Below are 20,308 nucleotides of genomic sequence, written 5' to 3'. Positions count from 1 at the left end.
CCAGACATTCTTCTAAGTATTTGATAAATCTTAACTCATTAAGTCTGGAGAAGGCAATGGCAACCCACTCCAGTACTTTTGCCTAGAAAATCCCATGAACGGAGAAGCCTGGTAGGCTGCAGTCCATGGGGTCGCTAGAGTCAGACGTGACTGAGTGACTTCACTTTCACTTTTCACTTTCATGCATTGGAGAAGGAAATGGCAACCCACTCCAGTGTTCTTGCCTGGAGAATCCCAGGGACGGGGGAGCCTGGTGGGCTGCTGTCTAAGGGGTCGCACAGAGTCAGACACGACGGACGCGACTTAGCAGCAGCAACTCATTAAGTCTTCATAAGAATTATTTGAGGAGGAGGCTACTGTTCTTTTTAAAAATTTAATTGATTAATTTTATTTATTTTTTGGCTGTGCTGGGTCTTTGTCACTGCATGTCGGCTTTTTCTCTAGTTGTGGTGAGAGGGGTCTACTCTCTAGCTGTGGTTCGTGGACTTCTCAATCTCGTGCCTTTTCGTATTGTGGAACACAAGCTGTAGGGTGTTCAGGCTTCCGTAGCTGTGGCTCCCAAACTCTAGCGCACCTGTACAGTAATTGTGGTGCAAGGGCTTCATTGCTCCTAGGCATGTGGGAATCTTCCCAGACCAGGGATTGAACCCGTGTCTCCTGCTTTGACTGGTGGATTCTTTACCACTGAGCCACCAGGGAAGCCCAAGTCTACTGTTCTTACCACCCTCTTTGTTACAGATGAGAAAAGTCACAAAAAGAGATATTGGGGAGCTTTTATAAGGACACACAAAGAGAGTGAGCTGCTGAGCTGGGATTTAAACGCAGACCTCCAGCTTTCAACCTCCACGGGAGAGTTTCATCTAGCCATAGTTCTCAGGTGTGGATGAATTCTGCTGCTGGCCCACCAGCTCCACCACTGGGTAGGCTCTTTTCTATTCATGAAGACTTTTTCACTTCTGCCCAGAGCAAGCTGAGCTCTCTACAGAAAGGTGCCTTTGAAATGCACAGGTTGACAGCTTTATTTGTGGATCCACACTGTGGTTTTTGGCTAGAGTTGGCTGGGCATGGGCTATGTGGTTGTCAGTCTTTTAAAAAATGGTGTAATATTCCCACTGTTTTTGTTGGATAATTGCATGTCTTTAATTTGTGGGATTATAAACAGAGCAGTAACCTAGTTTAGGAGTAGCCAGAAAAAGTTATTTGATATCCACTAAGTCAAGTTTCTATTTTTAGACACCTCTGTAGAATCGAATATTCTTATTATCAGGAAAGGAAAGCAACATCATAACATACTCTAATTGGCGTCTCCTGACTGGATAGGTTAAAAAAAAAAAAAAGCCTTCGAAAGAACATAGGCAATAATTCAGCTTCTTTCTCTAATAGGTAAATATGATTTTCCTCTTAGATATTATGAGAGTTTAGGTTTTTTCAGAATATGAGCTTTAAAGGGGGGAAATATCATACCTTTTAAAATTCATGGATTTGGAACAGTGATTAAAAAAAAAAAAAAAAAAAAGACCTACCTAAATTTCTGCTTACCTTACTCATAAACTTCTGACTGTTGTTTAGTTGCTAAGCTGTGTCTGACCCTTTGGAACCCCAGGGCTGCAGCATGCCAGGCTTCCCTGTCTTCCACTATCTCCCAGAGTCTGCCCAAATTTATGTCCATTGAGTCAGTGATGCCATCCAACCATCTCATCCTCTGTGTCCCCTTCTCCTCCCACCTTCAATCTTTCCCAGCATCAGGGTCTTTTCCAGTGAGTCAGCTCTTCACATCAGGCAGCCAAAGTATTGGAGCTTCAGCTTCAGCATCAGTTCTTCCAGTAAATATTCAGGGTTGATTTCCTTTAGGATTGAGTGGTTTGATCTTCTTGCTGTCCAAGGGATTCTCAGGAGTCTTCTCTAGCATCACAATTTGAAAGTATCAATTCTTTGTTGCTCAGCCTTCTTTATGGTCCAACTAGGTTGAGATAAATGAAAACATTAAACTATGTAAAATATTTACTTATGTAGTAAATATGAAGTCCCCATAGAGTCACCATATTGGACATTCATAGTAAGTGACTGCTTTTTGTAACTGTTTTGTAATTTAGTTGACGTGATATATTTGTAGGCAAAGAATAGATTATTTAGATGACATTTTCCACTGGAAGACCTTTAAATGGTTTGAAAACTTGAGCCTGATTTAACTGCTCTGTCTTTGAAGATGAATCACTCCTTTCATTTAGCACATTGGTATAGTATTTAGATTAACTAGTAGGTTTGTATTTAGCCTGGCAGAATCCAAACAGCCAGATCAGATACATGCTCGTGGGCTTCCTGGGGCTCTAACAGAACTAAACACAGGGAAGAGGGCTCTAGTCACTGACTTATGATTAATGTGTGTAGAAAGTAATATTTCTACCCTTTTATGGATGGAGCAACTGAGGCATTGTGAGGTTAAGTGGCTTGTCCTCGATCATAAGGCTCTTTCATAGACCCAGGAAAACCATGGAGAGACATCCCTGGTGGTCCAATGGATAAGACTCCGTGCTCCCAATGCAGGGGGTCCAAGTTTGATCCCTGGTCTGGGAACTAGATCCAGAAAGCCACAACTAAGACTGGCACAGCAAAAATAAATAAACAATAATAAATAATAATTAAATATATATCAACATTATTATTTATTATCTAAGTCAATAAATTATTGTAATTTATTCATAATTAATAAATCTAATATTAATTGGTAATATTTAATAAATAAATGATTTTTAAGAAAAGAAAGAAAATTATGTAAGCTGACCAGGATTTTACATCTAATTCTCACCAACTGTAAAATCTGCAAGTTACCATTTCTGTTCCTTCACAGGCAGGTTACAAACTGAAAGTTAGAAATAAAATGAGAGGTTACATCACTTTTCAGGGGAAGGAAGCTACCAAGGTTCGCCTTGACTAACAGAGCTGACATGGGTGCTGTTGTTCCCTCTGTTGATCCCACATAGCTTCTGTCCATGAGGATTCAATCAGCCAGGGGACCGCTGGCCGGGGTGGGCGGCAGCGGACTGTAAATCTGGGAAGGCTGCAACTCCTCAGGGTCTTGAACTTTATCAGGTTTGAATGTGTGATTGTGAAAGTAAAGAGCAGAGAAATGACAGCATTCAGTAAATCAAAAGGAGAGAAGATCAAGACTGTCAGAGACAAGAGAAAAACAGACTCTGGGCACAAACCCGGCTGGAGACCTGCACAGAGCGAAGACTTCTGTGTTCCCTCCAGATCTTGCCTCCTGAAAAACAAACCCCTTTTTATCTAGGAAACAGTATTCTTTGTTATGTCGCATGGATTTTTCTTTTTAAATTTTCATTACTGAGGTTTAGGTCTTGTTTTAGAAGATGGGATGCTATAAGAAAAAGAAAAAACATAAAGAAAGGAAATCAGTTGGAAAAAAGTCTGGAATGATCTAGATTTTCCTCTATCAATATTGAGGCCCCTAGCTTCTCTCTCATACATCTTTATTTTTTTTATTCCTTAACAAAATGTGATTAATGTGGAGTAAGTCTGCATAAACAGCAATACGAAATTGAAAGGTAAAAAGCATAAGCGTAGTGAATGAGCAGGTCAATTTAATTTAGTTCTCCCCCCATCCCTTATATCTAATGCCCATCCTCAAGTCTGCCTTCCTTCACGGCCCCAGCTGTTAATTTGCTCCTATCTCCTGCCAGAAAGAAGCTTCTAGGGAGGCAGTGTTGCTGAGGATTGAAGTTCTTGGAGCAGAGGACAAGGCTCAAGATTACTATCTTTGTCCAGTAGTCTGCTGCTGGCATTTGCAAGGGCGACAAGGAATTGCTCCTCTTAAAGGAAACAAAAAGAAGTAGATCTACGCTCGTATCACCCACCCTTCCTTTCCTATCATAATACGATAAATAAGTCCCCACTGCTGTACAGAGAAAAAGCCCAAGAACCCTTGTGAATGGTGGGTCTCAAAGTTGAATGAGTGCTCAAAGTTCTTTTCTGGGAACTAATTTAGCTCCAGGGGGATAGGTGGGTCACCCCCTCAAATTGAAATCTGATGTAGTAGGTGTGACTTTGTTACAATACAGATATTGGTAATAGTTCACGATTACACAGCGCTTCTGATGTGCTGGGTCCCCTCAGCCCCTCACACATAAGAGCATTTTTAACCTCTCAACCATCCTGTAAGGGAGGTGCTTTTCTCAACCCCATTTTAAAGATGAGGAAACTGAGGCAGAGAGGTCAGGCAAGTTGTCTTGGTCCCTCAGCTAGGAAGGGGTGGAGTCATGACTCAAACAGGAAGGCTCACCCAAAGTCTGAGCTCCCTGGGCTCACACAGGATTCCCTCAGTGTGTAAGCTAGAGCAGACACCACCCTCCCTCCTTTTCATATGTTCATCATGAAGACTAGAGGAAAATCTGAGCGTGGGCACTTTTCTAGAGAAAGAAAAAAGGCTCAGACATCTCCCTCTATCTTGAAAGCTGTCTGTGGTACTTTGCCTAACCAGCTCTACAGAAGTGCCAACCTTCTAGACTGTAAACACTTCAGAACCAGTAGGTGCCTCTCTGAGTTCTTCTTTGCGCAGTACACACTCAGAACTGTTGGGCAAGGGCAGGAAACTGGAGGACTGCATACGGGCAGACAGCCTTTTGGTCTTAATTCTCTGCATATTTGCAACATAGCTGGAGAGGTCATATTTCTGGGTAGCAAATGCAGTACTTAAAAAAAAATTTTATTGAGCACTTTTCCCCCCCTTTGATTGAATCATGGAGGAGCATAAGTTACTTAGCAAATTTCCAAATGTCTATCATCTCCTTTTTCTGCTTCTCCAATGCCCCCTGCCCCACCAGAAAACCAGTCACAAAGGTCTCTAGGCTGAGACAGCTCTGGGTCAGTGGCACGGGATGCTGACCCTAGAAAGGGCATCACCTAAACACACCTAGTGATACCTGCAAAGTCCAGAGAAAGCCCAGGTCTCACCTGTCTAGTGGGATGGAAATTTCTGCATCTCTTTCATTTTCTTGAGACATAAATGGTCCCTTTCTGTCTGATGGTCTGATTTTTCCCACTTTTGGAGGCTGGGTGAGGGGTCAGGATTAGATGAGGTGAATGATCCTCACCTCAGAATTAAATGAGGTGGAGTTCACCTTATTTGAGTGAAGAGATGAGAAAAAAAGCATCTTTAATTCCTGGAGCCCAGCATGAGATGACAAACAGAAGCTGAAGATGCTCAACGGCCTTTCGAAATTGAGTCTTGTCTCTAACACTGCCAGAGAAGAGACGATTGAAAGGGCAGCAGATGTGGGAAGAGGCCCCATAGCAGGGAAGCCAAGAGGGTTCTCAGCTTCTACCCCCAGTTTCTTGCCTTGCCATATTTCAAAGTGGTGCATGTGTGTTCGGTGGCTCAGTTAGGTCCGACTCTTTTGCGAACTGATGGGCTGTAGCCCACCAGGGTCCTTTCTCCATGGGATTTCCCAGGCAAGAATACTGGAGTGGATTGCCATTTTATCCTCCAGGGAATCTCCCTCACCCAGGGATCAAACCTCCTGCATTGGCAGACAGGTTCTTTACAGCTGAGACAGCTGGGAAGCCCATTTCAAAGAGGTTAAAAAAGGCTTAGGTGGACCTGAAGTGTGGAGTCGTCATTCACTTAGGGGATGAAGCAGCGACTCAGTGGAGGAAACTGAAAACACAGCATCTGACTCGCACAGCCCAGTGTTCAGCCCTTGATCAGGATCAGGAAATTGGATATTCTTTGCTTCACCTTTGGTGAAGGGGAAGGCATCACTCAGGGGCGGGCCTCAGCATGGCTGGCAATCCAAGGCTTTACGCAGTGATTACAGCAGTAATTAATGATAATATATACCACACTTCATAACCCAACTCAACTTGCGGATGCCTGAATATTCGGATTGTTGCCTCCCACGTGCACACTGTCGTTCTGCCGTCCACACCCTCCCCATTAGCCTCCGTGTGATCCAGACGCCGGTCCCTTCCACACACTACATTTTGACTGGGGTTCAACAGGTCTGCTTCGGAGGATCATTGATGCGGTGTAACACTGCCCCTCAGCAAAACCGCAGAAGTGGGCGAGAGGTTAGGAGTGGTTTGGCTTTGTAGTATAAATTCAGCATCAGCAAATAATTCAAAAGGGAGCTAATTTGGGGCTTCCCTGGGGGCACAGACGGTAAAGAATTTGCCTGCAATGCGGGAGCTCCGCGTTCGATCCCTGGGTCCGGAGATCCCCTGAAGGAGGAATTGACAACCCACTCCAGTATTCTTGCCTGGAGAATCCCATGGACAGAGGAGCCTGGCGGGCCACAGTCCAAAGGGTCACAAAAGAGTTGGACACGATTGAAGCGACTTAGCATGCATGAGCTCGGTTTAGGTCTTCAGTCTAGTGCGGGGGGCGGGGGAGGGCACGTTTGGGGAGTCCAGCTCAGGCCTGGAGTCCCCGGCTCTCCCGGGTCCCCAGGGCCTGGCACTCTTCAGCCGGGCAGCGGCCGCAGGTCCCGCCCGGCCCATCCGAGGTCTGGGCCGCCAAGTGGGGACTGTCAGGGTGTCGGGACGCAAGCAGGCCTCGGGGAGGGAGGCCGGCGCCGGTGTGGAATGTCTTTATCGAGATGGAGACGCAAGCTTCTTCTTCGCTTCTTTAAGCGATCACGGAGAGACACCTTTCGATCTTTTGTCAGACATCTTGGCCCTTAATAGCTAAATTTATTTGGTTTAAAGCGGCCTGGGGAGAAGCAGCGAGGGAGAAAATCTTTCGTCGGTCATTGGGTGGCCTAGATAACAAGCTTTAAAAGAGAGAGGGAAGAAGAAAGTAAAAAGGTTAATGGATGAGGGGAGGGCTGCAAGGCGCCCAGCGTGGGGCTTTTACAACGACCCTCCCCCGGCCGCCCCCTTATCGCGGCCCTAACTTACCCGCGGCGGACGAAGTACATTAAGTCACGTAAACAGCGCGCGGAGAGGAATGCCACCGCGGTGACCTTTCGCGCGCCCACCTCCGCGCCGCGCTGGCGGCCGCCGGCGGCGCGCGGGGGTCGGCGCGGGGCTGCGGGGCCGCGATCGCCAGCGCCTGGGGCCCGGAGCCCGGGACGCGGCGGCGGGCAGGGGGCTGGGGGGCCCAGGGCACAAGGTGGGGCCACCTCCAGGCTGCGCACGGCCCACGCTTCCGCAGCCGCCGCCACCTGACGTTTCTAAGCAGTATTTCGGGCTTTTAGAGAATTAAAACAAAACAACAAACCCCATCACCATCACTGTCAGGACTCTCTGGGCGATGACCTGCGTCGGAGTGACAGCGGTGGAGTCAAGTCGGGGGGACGCGCCATCCCGACCCGGCGAGTGGGCCCAGGCGCTGGCGGGGTGGAGGGGGGTGCCGAGCTGACCCCGTGTCCTTCGCCCAGAGCGTCCCCGGGGCGGGAAGAAATATGGTACAAGCGAGAAGGTCCCATAAATCTGGTTTGAAAAATAAAAACCAAAACCAAAAAAGAAAAAGAAAAAAAAAAAACCTCTCGAATTAAAACCATGCTGTTAAGTTAGAAATCGCACGTATTCATTTTCTTTCTGAAACGTCGCTGGAGCACCCGAGATCGGTGAAATGACAGAGGATGCGCTGCCGTTTGCGGGGATGATCGCGCGTCCTCTCCGGGTCTCGCGGCTCCTCCGGAAGCGGCGCACGACGGCACCCCCCCCACCCCCGCCCGCCCCGGTCACCCTTCCCCGTTTGGACGCCAGGCCCCTGCCCCCCGCCCGATTGGCGGCTGAGTTCGGCTGGATTCGAGTGGCGAAGAGCGGTGTGGCGCGCGCGGCCCAAATAAATCAGCCCTGGGGACAGGCCGCGCCCGGGAGCCAGCCCCCCTCCAGGGATGAGGAGGGCTGCTCGGGGAGGCAGGCTCTCTCCGGAGGGGCCACTCCCCGGGTCTAAATGATCCCTAGAGGAACGATTTCGTTCCAGATTAGCCAATCCCCAAGGAAGAGAGAGGCGTTAGGAAAAGAAAAGGAAAAAAAAAAAAAAGAAAGAAAGAAAGAAAGAAAGGAAAGGAAACAACTTCTAAGGACACGACCGTCTACCTGGAGCACTGTGGAGGCCTTCGCCAGCTCTTGCGGTGCCCTTCTTCCTCTGCGCCCCCTAATATCCCCCACTTTCCCGGACCAGCTGGGGCTCTCAGAGGAAGCTCAGAGCACCAGGCCTGGGGCCCCTGGGAGGGTGGCTTTGAAAATGTGCCGCTCCCCAGGGGTGTTGTCCCCAGGGCCAAAGTCGATGTGTTGGGAAAACTGCAAACTGGAAGGGTCAGGCAATCTGGCTTTCTGTCTGAATCAATTCCATGGGTCAAACAGTTTTATTTCTTAGTTAATTGGCAAGAAAAATAAAACTAGTCTTGAAAAAAAATTTTGTGACCTTGCAAGAGAGCAAACAATTACCTCCCTGCCCCCACCTTTGTTCTGAGTAATACTCAAAAGCAATCGGAGTTCTGGGGCGGGGGGCGGGGGGGGGAGGTGGGGGCGGGGGGGGGGGGGAGGTGGGGGCGGGGGGAGTAAAATGTCAGGTCCTTTCTCTAGCCTTAGAAATCGCACGTAGTGAAGTTGGTGTGCGTCCCGCCTCTCACCTCTATCCCGGCGGTGCGGGGGCCAGGGCACCCTCTCCCGGCTGCGGCGGAGTGGCAGGAAAAGCAGGTCTCTGGGGATCATCTGTTGTCCAAAGAAATTTACACGGTCACCCCCGTAATTGCAAATATAAAGAAATACACACAGCAGGAATCAGTTTCTTGCGGGTGGGGGGAGGGGGCTCGGTCTTTTTTGGGTTCAAACTTGGAGGTCATGACTCACAGCCTGTATTCCCAACTTAGCCAGAGGATTTATTTGTTAACTTGGTTTCATTAGAAATCACTTCACTGAGTATGTATTTTAAAAAAGAAAACTTTGCTTTTGAGAACAGACCTCAGAAACATTTAAGAACCCTTGGACTCAAAGAAAATCAAATGCCCACAACAGTTCTGTAACGGCTCACAGATAAGCTTTTGCAAAACTCAGTCTGCATAAAAATTAGGTCGGAACTCAGGTTAAAAAAAAAAAAAAAAAAGAAAGGCATTGGAAGCCCTGGTCGGAGCTAAGTGGACGGCGGACGCCGGGTTATCTGTTCGGGTAGATGCATTCGATCGAACCCAGGTTAAATTTTAAAGCCCCTGGATTCTGCTCCAGTCGCTAGTCTGCTTTCCAGAGTTTTCTGCCTTCAGTGTTTCGGAATTGCGGCCGCGCTGAAACTGGGAGCCGCCGCAGTGATCGGGGGGAGGTAAAGAGGAATGTAATAAAAGTGACTAAATTGGATGAGAACGGTTTATGGACCTTCTCGGTAGCAATTTGAAATTCAGAAGTGTTTAGCAGCAATTTATAACGAAGAAGGGGGGTGGGTAAAGAATCGCCGACTTTCTCCATTCGGTTCCCTCCTCCCTCGGGCTGCCAGGCCCTGTCCCCTTGTCCTCTAGGACTCACAGGTTCACAGTTACATCCAGAGGAAACATATATTTAGCCAGGAGGTCTCATGATCTCTAGAAACCCTATTTTACTAAGCCTCTACCTAACCTGGTTCAAATCTGCTAAGGTGCCTCTCCCTTCTCCAACTGGAAACACACACACATATATACAAAGACACACACACACTTCAGGGAGACTGACCTTTAGAAAATCATTTACTTCGATTTACCTAAAAAAAAAAAATTGTAAAAATCCATTCCCACAAAACAACTCCTCTTGCCCTAGTTAAAACTCTCTCTCTCTTGACAGCCTCCCGAGGTCACATCTGTTGGGAAAAATCCTTTTTGCGAGTGAAAGGGAGCGAGACATACATCACGGCTCCTGCCGAGGACGAACCTGCGGGCCCGCGACGCCCTGCTGACAGATCGGCGCTGATAACCCCGCGACGTTCATTTCCAGCCCCTCTGCCGGCCAAGGACCGTATCAGTTTGTACACAGTTGTGATAACCATTTGGAGGGAGCGAAGAAGGGGTGTGTATGTGAAGGCGGGGGCGTGGGGAAGAGGTATTTCTCGCTGGGACTGGGGAAGGTGACCCCCTCCTCTTGCCAACGACTTATCTGAGACTTACCTTAAGTTCTCCAGGGAAAGTTCAGAGCAAACGGGACACCCAAACTCGGAGAGCACCTCCGGGCGCGACTGGCGTGGAAACCCCTTTCTACTCTGCGCACTTCATGGACTAACCTTTCGGTGCACCGTGACCCCGAATTAAAAGTTTCAGGTTAGCTGGGGAGTGCAGATGGGAACCTCCCGAAACTTCCCAGGAATTTAGCACATTTAGTAGCACAGAGATAGGGAGCTGGACATTCGAGTTCTTTCTTTCCTAGATCCCAGGAGACAAGACTCCCGACGGCCACCACGACCTGAGCCCCAGAGTCTCGAGAAGAGATCGGGAGAGTTTAAGGTCGGTCACACACAACTGTGGAGCAAAAAAGCTCATTTACTGGGTCGAGAGGAGAGGGGAAGGCCGACGGAGGAAAGCACGGTCCCCCCCTTATTCGGGGGGAGCGCTGACCCCGGAGCTGGAGCGTCGCTCCGGCTGTGGTGGCTGCGTGGGGTTGTGCGTGGTCAACTCCTCCCGCGCCATCGCCCTCCCCTCCCCCCAACCCGCCCCCTTGAGAGCGCGTGTAACGGAGGGCGGAGGAATGGGTGTGGGTCGCCAGCCAGATCAGGCGTTCTGCCACCTCCGCCCCTCCCCCGGCGTCCCGGGGATCGGCGCCCCCTGGATGGACTGGCCTCCTGCTCCCAGGACGGCGCTCTCGGCTCAGCCCACACCCGCAGGCTGCGCGGGGCTCATTGTCTGCCGGGGCGGCGCGATCCCCTCCCCCCGCCGCTCGGCGTCCCCTCCCCACCCTCTTTTCTCTCCTCCCCTCTCTCCCTCCTCCTCCTCTTCACCTCCAGCGCCCAGCTGCTCGCAGAACGCAGTTCCGACCCACAGCCTGGCACCCTTCGGCGAGCGCTGTTTGTTTAGGGCTCGGTGAGTCCAATCAGGAGCGCAGGCTGCAGTTTTCCGGCAGAGCAGTAAGAGGCGCCTCCTCTCTCCTTTTTATTCACCAGCGGCACCGCGCAGACCCCGGACTCGCGCTCTCCTGCCGGCGCCCTCGGCCTCTCTCCGCGCTCGGGAGCACCCTCCGCCACGGCTGTTCTCCATGCGCAGCGCCCACCCGAGGTTCGGCTGCTTCTTCTCTTGCCCCAACTCCCTTCTTTCCTCCTCTGCACCTCCCCTCCCTAGTCGCAGGCCCCTCGGCCTCGGCTCTCCGGCCCTCTGCGGGCCGCGATCGGCTCCGGGGGTGTCTACCTTCTCCATTCCCGGCAGGCTCCCAGGTTCCCGGGACACCGCGGACCAACTTCTGGTGTCTTTTCCTCTCCCCGAAGCGCTTATCTGCGCTCAGCCTTATCTCAGAGTTATCTTGGCGCAAAGGGGCGGGAGCCGGCAGTCAGGCAGGCAGAGAATTCTTTCTTGCTATCTACCCCGGGTCTGTGTGTGGGTATTAATTTTAGTATGGTTATCTCCGATGAGCCGAAGCGATTTGAGGAAGCGGCCCCGAGAAGGCCAGTCCGGCTGCGTTCACCTCCTCCCTCCTCCACCCCCTCCCAGTCTCCCTGTCATTCTTCCTGCTCTCCCGTTTGGGGTGGCCTCGGCTCCGGGGCGGTCTCACGTCCCCCCACCCCACCCCACCCCCTTGCATTTCCCCCTCCTTTTCTCTGCACTCCGCTCCACCCCGCGACGTCCGATTGTGGAACGGTCTGGCCTTTCCGTGGCTGGGGATGACCGCGGGGTGGGCCGGGGTGGCCTGGCCGGCGTGGGCCAGCCGGCGTGAGCGCACGCGCTGGCGGCTGCATAGGCGAGCGGTACCTAAGGTGCGTGGCGCCGGGGACGTGGGGTGGGCAGGAGATTCCGGCCCTGCGGACATCCCGCACAGCCTGCGTGTCCCGAAGGTCTGAGACTCCGGTCTCCGCCCTGGCGCCCCACCTTCCCAAGTCTGGGTTGAATTTCACTCCGGGGCTCGCGTTCTGTCTCGTCAGCGCAGTCCAGGAAGCTCTGGGAAAGCCCGAGTAGGAGAACGCGGCGGTTTCGTTTTCAGGGGACAGGTTGCCTTCCCTACGCTAATGATTTTCACGCGGGCAGCCCTCACCCCGAGGCATTTCGGGCGAGCGACCGCGGTACGGAGGCAGGATAAGGCAGCGCAGACGCGCATGGCTCCTTAAAAAGTTCCTTTGTGTGCCATTGGCCGGGAGGGAGCCACTTTGGGGCGGAAGGAAAACCTCGGCCAGTCTCCCAGTCACCCCTGGAATCTGGCGCGCGAGGATGAAGGATGCTGCGTCGGGGGTGGGAAGGGAGCTAGAGGGGATCCAAGCCTTGCGCGTGAGGAGGAGCGGGTATCCTGGCCCTGGGAGGACCCTGCGGCGGCTGCGCAGGCTCCATGCTCCTTCCCCACCCCTGGAACCCGGGGCTGAAAACGGGATTTTTGAGGAATTTCATTAGCTGGAGAGAAGAGTGGAGGTGAGACGCGGTGCAGCCCGCGCTTTGATAAGTCCTTTTAAAATTTTCTCGACCCTGTCTCCCTCCCCATCTTGTCTCAGGAGCTAAAAGTCAGCTTGCAGCGGCGCCGGACCGTGGATGGCCTTGACTGACGGCGGCTGGTGCCTGCCGAAGCGCCTTGGGGCCGCGCCCCCTGCGAACGCCAGCGACTCCGGAGCCTTTCCAGCGCGGGAGCCCTCCACGCCGCCTTCCCCCATCTCCTCCTCTTCTTCCTCCTGCTGCTCTCGGGGTGGGGAGCGCGGCCCCGGCGGCGCCAGCAACTGCAGGACGCCGCAGCTCGACACGGAGGCGGCGGCGGGACCCACGGCCCGCTCGCTGCTGCTCAGTCCCTACACCTCGCATCCCTTCGGGGCTCCCCACGGACCTTCGGCGCCGGGGATCTCGGGCCCCGCGGGCGCCCTGTCGAGCTGGGAGGACCTACTGCTCTTCGCTGACCTCGACCAAGCGGCGACCGCCAGCAAGCTGCTGTGGTCCAGCCGCGGCGCCAAGCTGAGCCCTTTCGCGCCCGAGCAGCCGGAGGAGATGTACCAGACCCTCGCCGCCCTCTCCAGCCAGGGGCCTGCAGCTTACGACGGCTCGCCCGGCGGCTTCGTGCACTCGGCGGCTGCAGCCGCTGCAGCCGCGGCCGCCGCGAGCTCCCCGGTCTACGTCCCCACCACGCGCGTGAGCTCCATGCTGCCCGGCCTGCCGTACCTACAAGGCGCGGGCGGCGGGCCCGCCAATCACGCGGGGGGCGCGGGCGCGCACCCCGGCTGGCCCCAGGCCTCGGCCGATAGTCCCCCGTATGGCAGCGGAGGCGGCGCGGCGGCCGGAGGGGCGGCGGGGCCCGGCAGCGCCGGCTCGGCCGCGGCGCACGTCTCGGCGCGCTTCCCCTACTCTCCCAGTCCGCCCATGGCCAACGGCGCGGCCCGGGACCCCGGGGGCTACGCGGCGGCCGGCGGTGGGGCCGCGGGCGGCGTGAGCGGGGGCGGCAGCGGCCTAGCGGCTATGGGCGGCCGCGAGCACCAGTATGGCTCGCTGTCGGCCGCGCGGCCGCTGAACGGGACGTACCACCACCATCACCACCACCACCCGAGCGCCTACTCGCCCTACGTGGGGGCCCCGCTGACGCCCGCCTGGCCCGCCGGACCCTTCGAGACCCCGGTGCTGCACAGCCTGCAGAGCCGCGCCGGAGCCCCGCTCCCGGTGCCGCGCGGCCCCGGCACAGGTAAGGGGCAGGGTCGCGCCGTGGCGTGCGGGTTGGAGGGCGCGAGGCGGGTGTGGAACAGCGTTTTGAACTGGGCCCTGTTTCCGGGGCTCTCCTGGTGTGGATGCCCGGAGTCTGGCCGCGTTGCGATGGGCTTCTTTGCACGAGAGAGACTAGATGCGCCGGTACGCCTCAGTCCAGGGACTGCAGTGGGCCGTTGGGGAAAGTGAGCCCAGGAGGGACCTGGCAGGGCCTGAGCCTGGTCGCAGACCTCAGTTTTCCCGGTGGAGGCGTGGGCTCCCATTTGGGAGGGTGATTTTAGGCGAGTGCTGAGCGTGGCAATCACCCTCTCCTCAGATACAGTCGTACGCAATTCAGCTCTCCAAAGATCGAGAGTTGAGTGTGTTTTTCTCAAGGAGAGTGTTTTTATTAAAAGAGCCCCACGGTGGAAAAGGACCTCGTTGGCATCTCCCTGCGACTCGTTGGGAGGGAAGGCAGAGAGGTCAGCCTCGTGACTGTCCCGAGGGAAAGCTGGTGGAAGGGCCCTTTCGCTTGGCATCAGCAGGCGGGGTGTCTGCGGCTGCTGCTCCCGTCTGCGCCCCACCCCCAGGCTGGACCAGGGGTACCCCAGCACCCACACCTATTCCTCCGCCAGAGTGCACGCCAGTAATTTTTCAGTTTCCAATCCCACTCATGCTTTCCATTCCAGTGTCTGGGGGCAGTTTGGGGTGAGCTGGGAAGAGTTGTCAAAATTCCTGCAAATGCGCGCTCTTGAAGAGCGTTTGTCCTGCTCAAGCTGGGAGGGTGTGAACTGTTGTCTGGCCCGACGGAGGGGTTTTGGCTTCTTTCCTCAGCCGCAGGGTTCTGGATCCTTCTTCGTGCTTTCAGGGGTCTGTCTTTGTATTTCACGCGTTTGATATAACTTGACAGTTTCCTAAGACCAAAAAAAAAAAAAAAAACTTTTGGCCCATTGCTTCTTTAAAGGGGTGTTGTGGGTGTCAGAAGGTGGCAAAGACAAGGAGGCCCTTCAGCCTAAGTTATCCCACCTGGGATTCGCACTCCCCAGGGCTGGGCTCCTCATTTAGGACTTTTAGGGGTCCTAGTTAGTGAGGGTCAAGTGAGGCACAGCCAGTCTTGTGCTCAGGGACAATCTGGGAATGCCAGTGGCCTGAAGGTGAAGGATCTGACTTGAATCTCCCTCTCTCGGTAACATTGGGCCGAAAATCCTTAAAGTCTGTGGGTCTGGGAGTAGAGTGGGGGTGGGGAGGGGCCCCGTTCAGGTTTGGAGACTGCAGAGAACAGAGCCAGGTCACCCTTGCTGCTGCATGGGGACCCATGTCTGGCTCCTGGGAGCAGAGAGACTGGGAGACGAATCTTCAAAGGATGGGGAGGAGGTGGTGGTTGGGGTGTGAGGCGCTTGTCAAGTCAGGAATCCAGCAGGGAATCCGAAAGGTTGTGTGAATTGGGTTGGGGGCAGTTCTGCCGGCCTGACACACCTTACCTGACCTCCATTTCCCTTTGCCCCATTTCAGCATTTCACGGGACAGAGGAAGAGCAGCAGTCCAGAAGGCAGTATGGGAGTCTTGGGATGTTTAAACTGACTGGTTCTGTGAAGAAAACCCTTTTAGAGGGGTTGGGTGCAGTTACAGACAAGTTATAAGTTATTTCATTTTAAACGTAGTTTATCCTTTCACTGTTTTTTTTTTGCTTTCTGGGTAAATGCTGCAAAGTTAGAAAAGTCTTGTATAGATTCAGAGTGTGTGTGTGTGTGTGTGTTTAAAGGAGAGGGGCTTAGGAACACCTAACTTTTGTGTAAAGAGTATTTTAAGAAGGCAGGAAGCTGCTGAGAATAAGCCAGTCTGGGAGCTGGGGAGACGAATGACCCTAATTTTGCTTGTCCCCACAGGTATTCCCCTGCTAGAGAGACCTTGACCCCCAGCCCCTCTCCTCCCAGGTTCCTTATTCTCTGCTTCTCCACTCTGATTAAAAAAAAAAAAAAAAAAAAATGGAGGCATTCTTTTAACTGATTTGAGTGGATGGCAGGGCTCAGTGCGAAGGCAGGGGTGTGGTTGGGTGCTCTGGGAACCTGGTGTGTCCACCTCTCCCTGGTGCTGGTGGGTGTGTGGTGGGGAGGCTGGGGGTGAGCTCTGTCCCCAGAGGCCAGTGCTGTTCCAAGCTGCTGCTGAATTGGGTTCCATTCTCAGTCTGGGGATGACTTCACCCTTCTCCTCAGAGTCTGTCACTCCCCGGGGCACCCAAAGCAGACAAGTTAGGATGAATAGGGGGCCTATTGGGGGCCTGTTGGTGAGAGAGCTTCCAGCACAGTTGGATTTTGTGCTTTATAAAAAGTCGCATTTTGCTTATAAAATCGAAGCTACCCAACAAGGAGCGGGAAAAGTATGGAGGGAATGGGAGCTGTAGATTTTACTTACTTAAAAATAGGTAAACTTCCTAAATTTTATTTATCCAAGCAGGGCTTTACATTTTGTCTCTAGGTTTTCAGCCGACCAAAGAGATTTACCTGGGGCGCTCACAGTCTTCTATTGGGAGTTTCTTTATTGTTCCCAGCCTGCGAGGAGGCCAGGCATGGGGCTGGGTTCTCCAGGGAATGCCCCACTTCTCCATGGAGAGGGGCTCTGATAGGTAACATTTTAAAGTCAACAACAAAGACAAATACCTTGTTTAACTTCAGTGTCCTTGAAGTCCTGAGCATTTTACTGATTACCGTAGTCAATAGTGGCTTTTAGGGCGGAGAAGAATAAATCTCTGTGATGTGTTCTAAGTTGCAGTATCCCCATGACAACTTTGAACTGGGGTTATGGGGGTGCTAGTTTCTTTTAAATTTATTTCTTGAGGAGGAAGGAAACTTGTTTTGCAGGGAAAATAATATTAATTGAATTAAAGATTTTTGTGTATCCAAATCAGACTGAAATATCTTTACAAAAGCTGATGGTAGACACAAGCTATAAACCAACCACTGACAAATAGAAAGAGAAAGAATAGGAAGTTTTGCTAACACAGTCTTCAAATAAATTCTAAAGTGTCATGTTTATTTACTTTAAAATTTGATTCAAAATGCCCCTTGAAGAAAGCCAAATTGTAACATTTAAATTTTGTGTAATATAAATAACTCTAAACAGTTACTTTAAAGGAAATATTTTCAAAAGTACTTGATAAGTACCCATCTCACTTTAGTTAATTGTTCATATTTAGCTGATTTAAGGGAAAGTAATAAATGTTAAAATCATTTACTCTAAAGGCTTTTTTTTTTAAGTTAGCAGGTTTAGGTTAATTATGAACTTTGGAAAACTAAGCAAACAGTAAAATGACAAATACTAATTTAAATAGATGACATAAGTTGAAATTTTAGTGTAGGAAAGTAGGAAAAACTGATTTAGCACTGGAATAGTGCTGGTAATTTTCTGAATCCATTCAGTATCGACCATTTGTAGAAATTTTGTAGATTGTAGCAATTAGACCCATTTTAAAATCATAATATTTTAGTGTTTGGTTTTTGTGACATGAAAATTAAACTAACATTCATCTCTGTTCTTACTAATTTCTTACTGCATTTTCCCCCCAGGAGTCATTATTAATTAATTGGTAAAAGTGCTCAAGAACAATATTTCTAATTTCAGTTGTCTATTCTTTATGGAGGAAAAGGAAGAGTGGTGGTAGCCATAGCAAATACTTTCAAAAAATTACTTGAGATAAAAGAAGACAGCCTTGTTATGTCCCGGGGTATTTGCGGGGATATTTGCGGGTGGGGCCTGGGGTGAACGATCACTGTTAATACTGCAAAGCTTACTCGGGTTTTGGCAAGTGGTGTATTGTAATTATGATGGATTTCAGTTTTGAAAAGCTTGGGAACAGCGGGAAAGGAGAGGTCAGGGGGCCCACACCGACCACCCCAAGGCTCATCTCAATTCCGAGGTCCTTGGGGAGACGGAAGGCGGATGATCCGGGCCGGGTTTCTAGCTCTGTCACCGGACTTTGCAGGGCTTTGCACGGGGCGCGCCCAGGGGTGCAGAAGTATTGGACAAATAATGGGTCAACAGATCGGTCGCGGTGACATCAACAGCCGGCTCCTGGCCGGGCCGCCGAGCAGAAAGGCGCGGGAGCGGGCTCGGGGGACTCTGGGTGCGGGTTTATAGGGTTCGCGTTTATAGGGTTCGCGGGGTCGGGCGGGCGAGCGCGCGCGCGGTGGGACCTCACCGGCCTCTCGTCCCGCAGACCTGCTGGAGGACCTGCCCGAGAGCCGCGAGTGCGTGAACTGCGGCTCCATCCAGACGCCGCTCTGGCGGCGCGACGGCACCGGCCACTACCTTTGCAACGCCTGCGGTCTCTACAGCAAGATGAACGGCCTCAGCCGGCCCCTCATCAAGCCGCAGAAGCGCGTGGTGAGTGCGGGCGCCGCCTTCCCCCGCGGCCGGGCCCGGAGCCGCGCGCTGCCCGCGGGGCCCGGGTGTCCCCGCCCGACCCGGCCCGCACCTGTGCCCGCGCGCCTACAGCGGACCCGAAATGGGGGTCCTGGGTAGTTTTAGCGCCCACTGGGGCAGATCGTCCCCGAAACTAGCCAAAGGGGAATGAAGGCAGCCCTCTGCTCAAATTCACACAGAGTGACATCCTTAAATAGGAAAAAAAAAAAAAGGAAGGTGTGGTGTGCTACTGTCTTTTTTTAAAAAGTACCAACCCCCTATCTTTACACATCTCTAGATGTACTTGCAAATGCACTGAAATAATTTTGGAAGGAGATCCAAGGAATGAGTAATGTTAGTAACCTCCAGGGAGAGAAACAGACTTACAGCCCCAGATCAAGTGAAGGTTTCTTTTCACTGTGGACTCTTTGGTTTGGAGTCGATTCTTGAGGAGATCTAGCTCCTCTGTAACATACCGTAAAATGTATGTTAAAATGGAACCCACCGCCCTCTTGTCCCCAAGGCTCGACTTGAATCCCTTTGACTCTGTCGTTTCCACCTCCGGGCCCCGTCCACCTCTTCAGATTAGTTTTAGCTCCAAATTCCATCCGTCCTTTGGATTGTCCTTGAGTCTAGTGAAAAATTTATTTACTCTAACTTTTGTTATTTTGAAATCTGGCTGTTCAGAGAACTACTGTTCATAGAACTTGAGGGGAAAAATGCAGTCTGCACATTTTTCTCAAGTAGAAGATTTTCACCATCCCAACACATTTCACTATGATTTAAAGTGTGGGAATTCTGATTTTCTTCAGGGATTAATCTCTTATTGTCCCCTGTGTTTTTAAGAAGGAAAGGGTATTTACTGCTGTTCTGATTAGAGAAAATAAATGAAAGCTTTCACACGCCCCACTGTAAGGCTAACATTTGTTTAGCCAAGTACTCATACTCTAATACCTTTTAAAGTAAAATATTTTACAGTTAGATGCCAGACATCTTAAGTATCCAAGTAATTTATTTAATTGTTATACTCTAATTAGCAGGAACAAATGCTACACATGTTGTTTGTGTTAAATAGATTAGAGTGAAATTGCATCACAATGTGAGTCTGCCACCTTAAAGAGAAGCAATTAGTTTTATGGTTGTTTTGTTTTTAATGCATTTAAAATAAAGTGGCCGAGGTTAATTTAATGAGTGTATGTGCCTTAAACTTGTTAGTCACCCGCAGCTTAGACTTTGCTTCAAAGGGCATCCTTAACTTCTGTGCCTGACTCCCTGTGTTTTTTCATTTTTCTTACATGCATCATATTTTAAAAGTACTGCTGGTAAATATTCCAAGGAAGTTCCTTGTCTTCATGCATTAGCCAATATATGCACAATGAAAGAGATGATTATTTTTTTGGAAAGGCACATTGAACAGAGTCCTGATTGAGCCCGGAAAGGCAACATTTTCTCAAGATTTAGCAAAACGCTGGCAGAATACTAGCCATTTCGTTTCTAGTGGCATTTTAAATTTGATCTGTTAACATCCATATTTAGAGAGTGGCCTTAGTTTTGTGCACTTACCAGTAAAAATAACTGTTAACAGGAAACACAAAACCCAGTTTTAACATCTCTGAATCTATTAGTTTTCCTTCTGTATGGCAGGTGTCTTGGCAGTGACCAAGGTCCGACAATGTGCTTTGTAAATGGGTTATAAATGATACCAATTGAAGGGTGTGTCTATCAATTAGTTCTCCTGTGGGCTTCTTATTTATGGTTTTGCTGGGTCTAGTTAGTTCTCAGACATAGAATGTTGAACCCAAGTTTGTTTAGCTAGCAGTACAGGACCAATCACAGTGAATTTGAACTTGTAATACATTGCAAAATAAGAGATTTATGGTGTAACCTGAATTCCTTGTTAGTGATGAATATAACTGAGATCGCTTGTTACAAGAAACTTTTATAACCTGCTCACCTTTATTTCACATGTTTATGGGGACTGGCTTCACTTATGATCTGCAGTTGACAGTCATAAAGTTCTTTGTTATAATGGCAAATTCTGATAACAAGTTTGCCTCACATTGGCTCCAAATTCCACTGCAAACTATCATAAATGACCTGTTTATAAAATGAACTTTCCTGTCCCTAATTTACTTATTTCA

At 50.8% G+C, this 20,308-nt stretch overlaps 2 protein-coding genes and 1 long non-coding RNA gene across 4 annotated transcripts in view; 2 read left to right on the top strand and 1 right to left on the bottom strand.

Annotated features, from left to right (window-relative positions):
* Positions 1 to 761: 761 nt before the first annotated feature.
* LOC133237580 (uncharacterized) lies at positions 762 to 8,507 on the bottom strand. Its single transcript, XR_009733256.1, has 3 exons — positions 8,062 to 8,507; positions 6,913 to 7,446; positions 762 to 6,785 (listed from the first exon to the last, which is right to left on the bottom strand). It is a non-coding gene; the product is annotated as an uncharacterized LOC133237580 (long non-coding RNA).
* A 1,725-nt stretch (positions 8,508 to 10,232) lies between these two features.
* Positions 10,233 to 11,001, top strand: LOC133237579 (uncharacterized). Its single transcript, XM_061399769.1, has 2 exons — positions 10,233 to 10,241; positions 10,348 to 11,001. Exon 2 carries the CDS (start codon positions 10,666 to 10,668, stop codon positions 10,999 to 11,001), a length of 336 nt encoding a protein of 111 aa, XP_061255753.1. The 5' UTR covers positions 10,233 to 10,241; positions 10,348 to 10,665.
* GATA6 (GATA binding protein 6) overlaps positions 10,920 to 20,308 on the top strand; it is a 31,213-nt gene continuing 21,824 nt past the window's right edge. Inside the window, exons 1-3 of one of the 2 annotated variants that reach the window (XM_061399767.1) lie at positions 10,920 to 11,189; positions 12,605 to 13,770; positions 17,983 to 18,149. In XM_061399767.1, the coding sequence (XP_061255751.1) occupies positions 12,642 to 13,770; positions 17,983 to 18,149 (1,296 nt within the window). In that variant the 5' untranslated portion in view covers positions 10,920 to 11,189; positions 12,605 to 12,641. The other variant, XM_061399768.1, reaches the window with a different exon arrangement.

Source organism: Bos javanicus, chromosome 24, assembly GCF_032452875.1.
Source record: "Bos javanicus breed banteng chromosome 24, ARS-OSU_banteng_1.0, whole genome shotgun sequence".
Taxonomy (NCBI): domain Eukaryota; kingdom Metazoa; phylum Chordata; class Mammalia; order Artiodactyla; family Bovidae; genus Bos; species Bos javanicus.
Note: the sequence above shows the minus strand (reverse complement) of the source record. Positions and strands in the feature narration are given on the sequence as shown.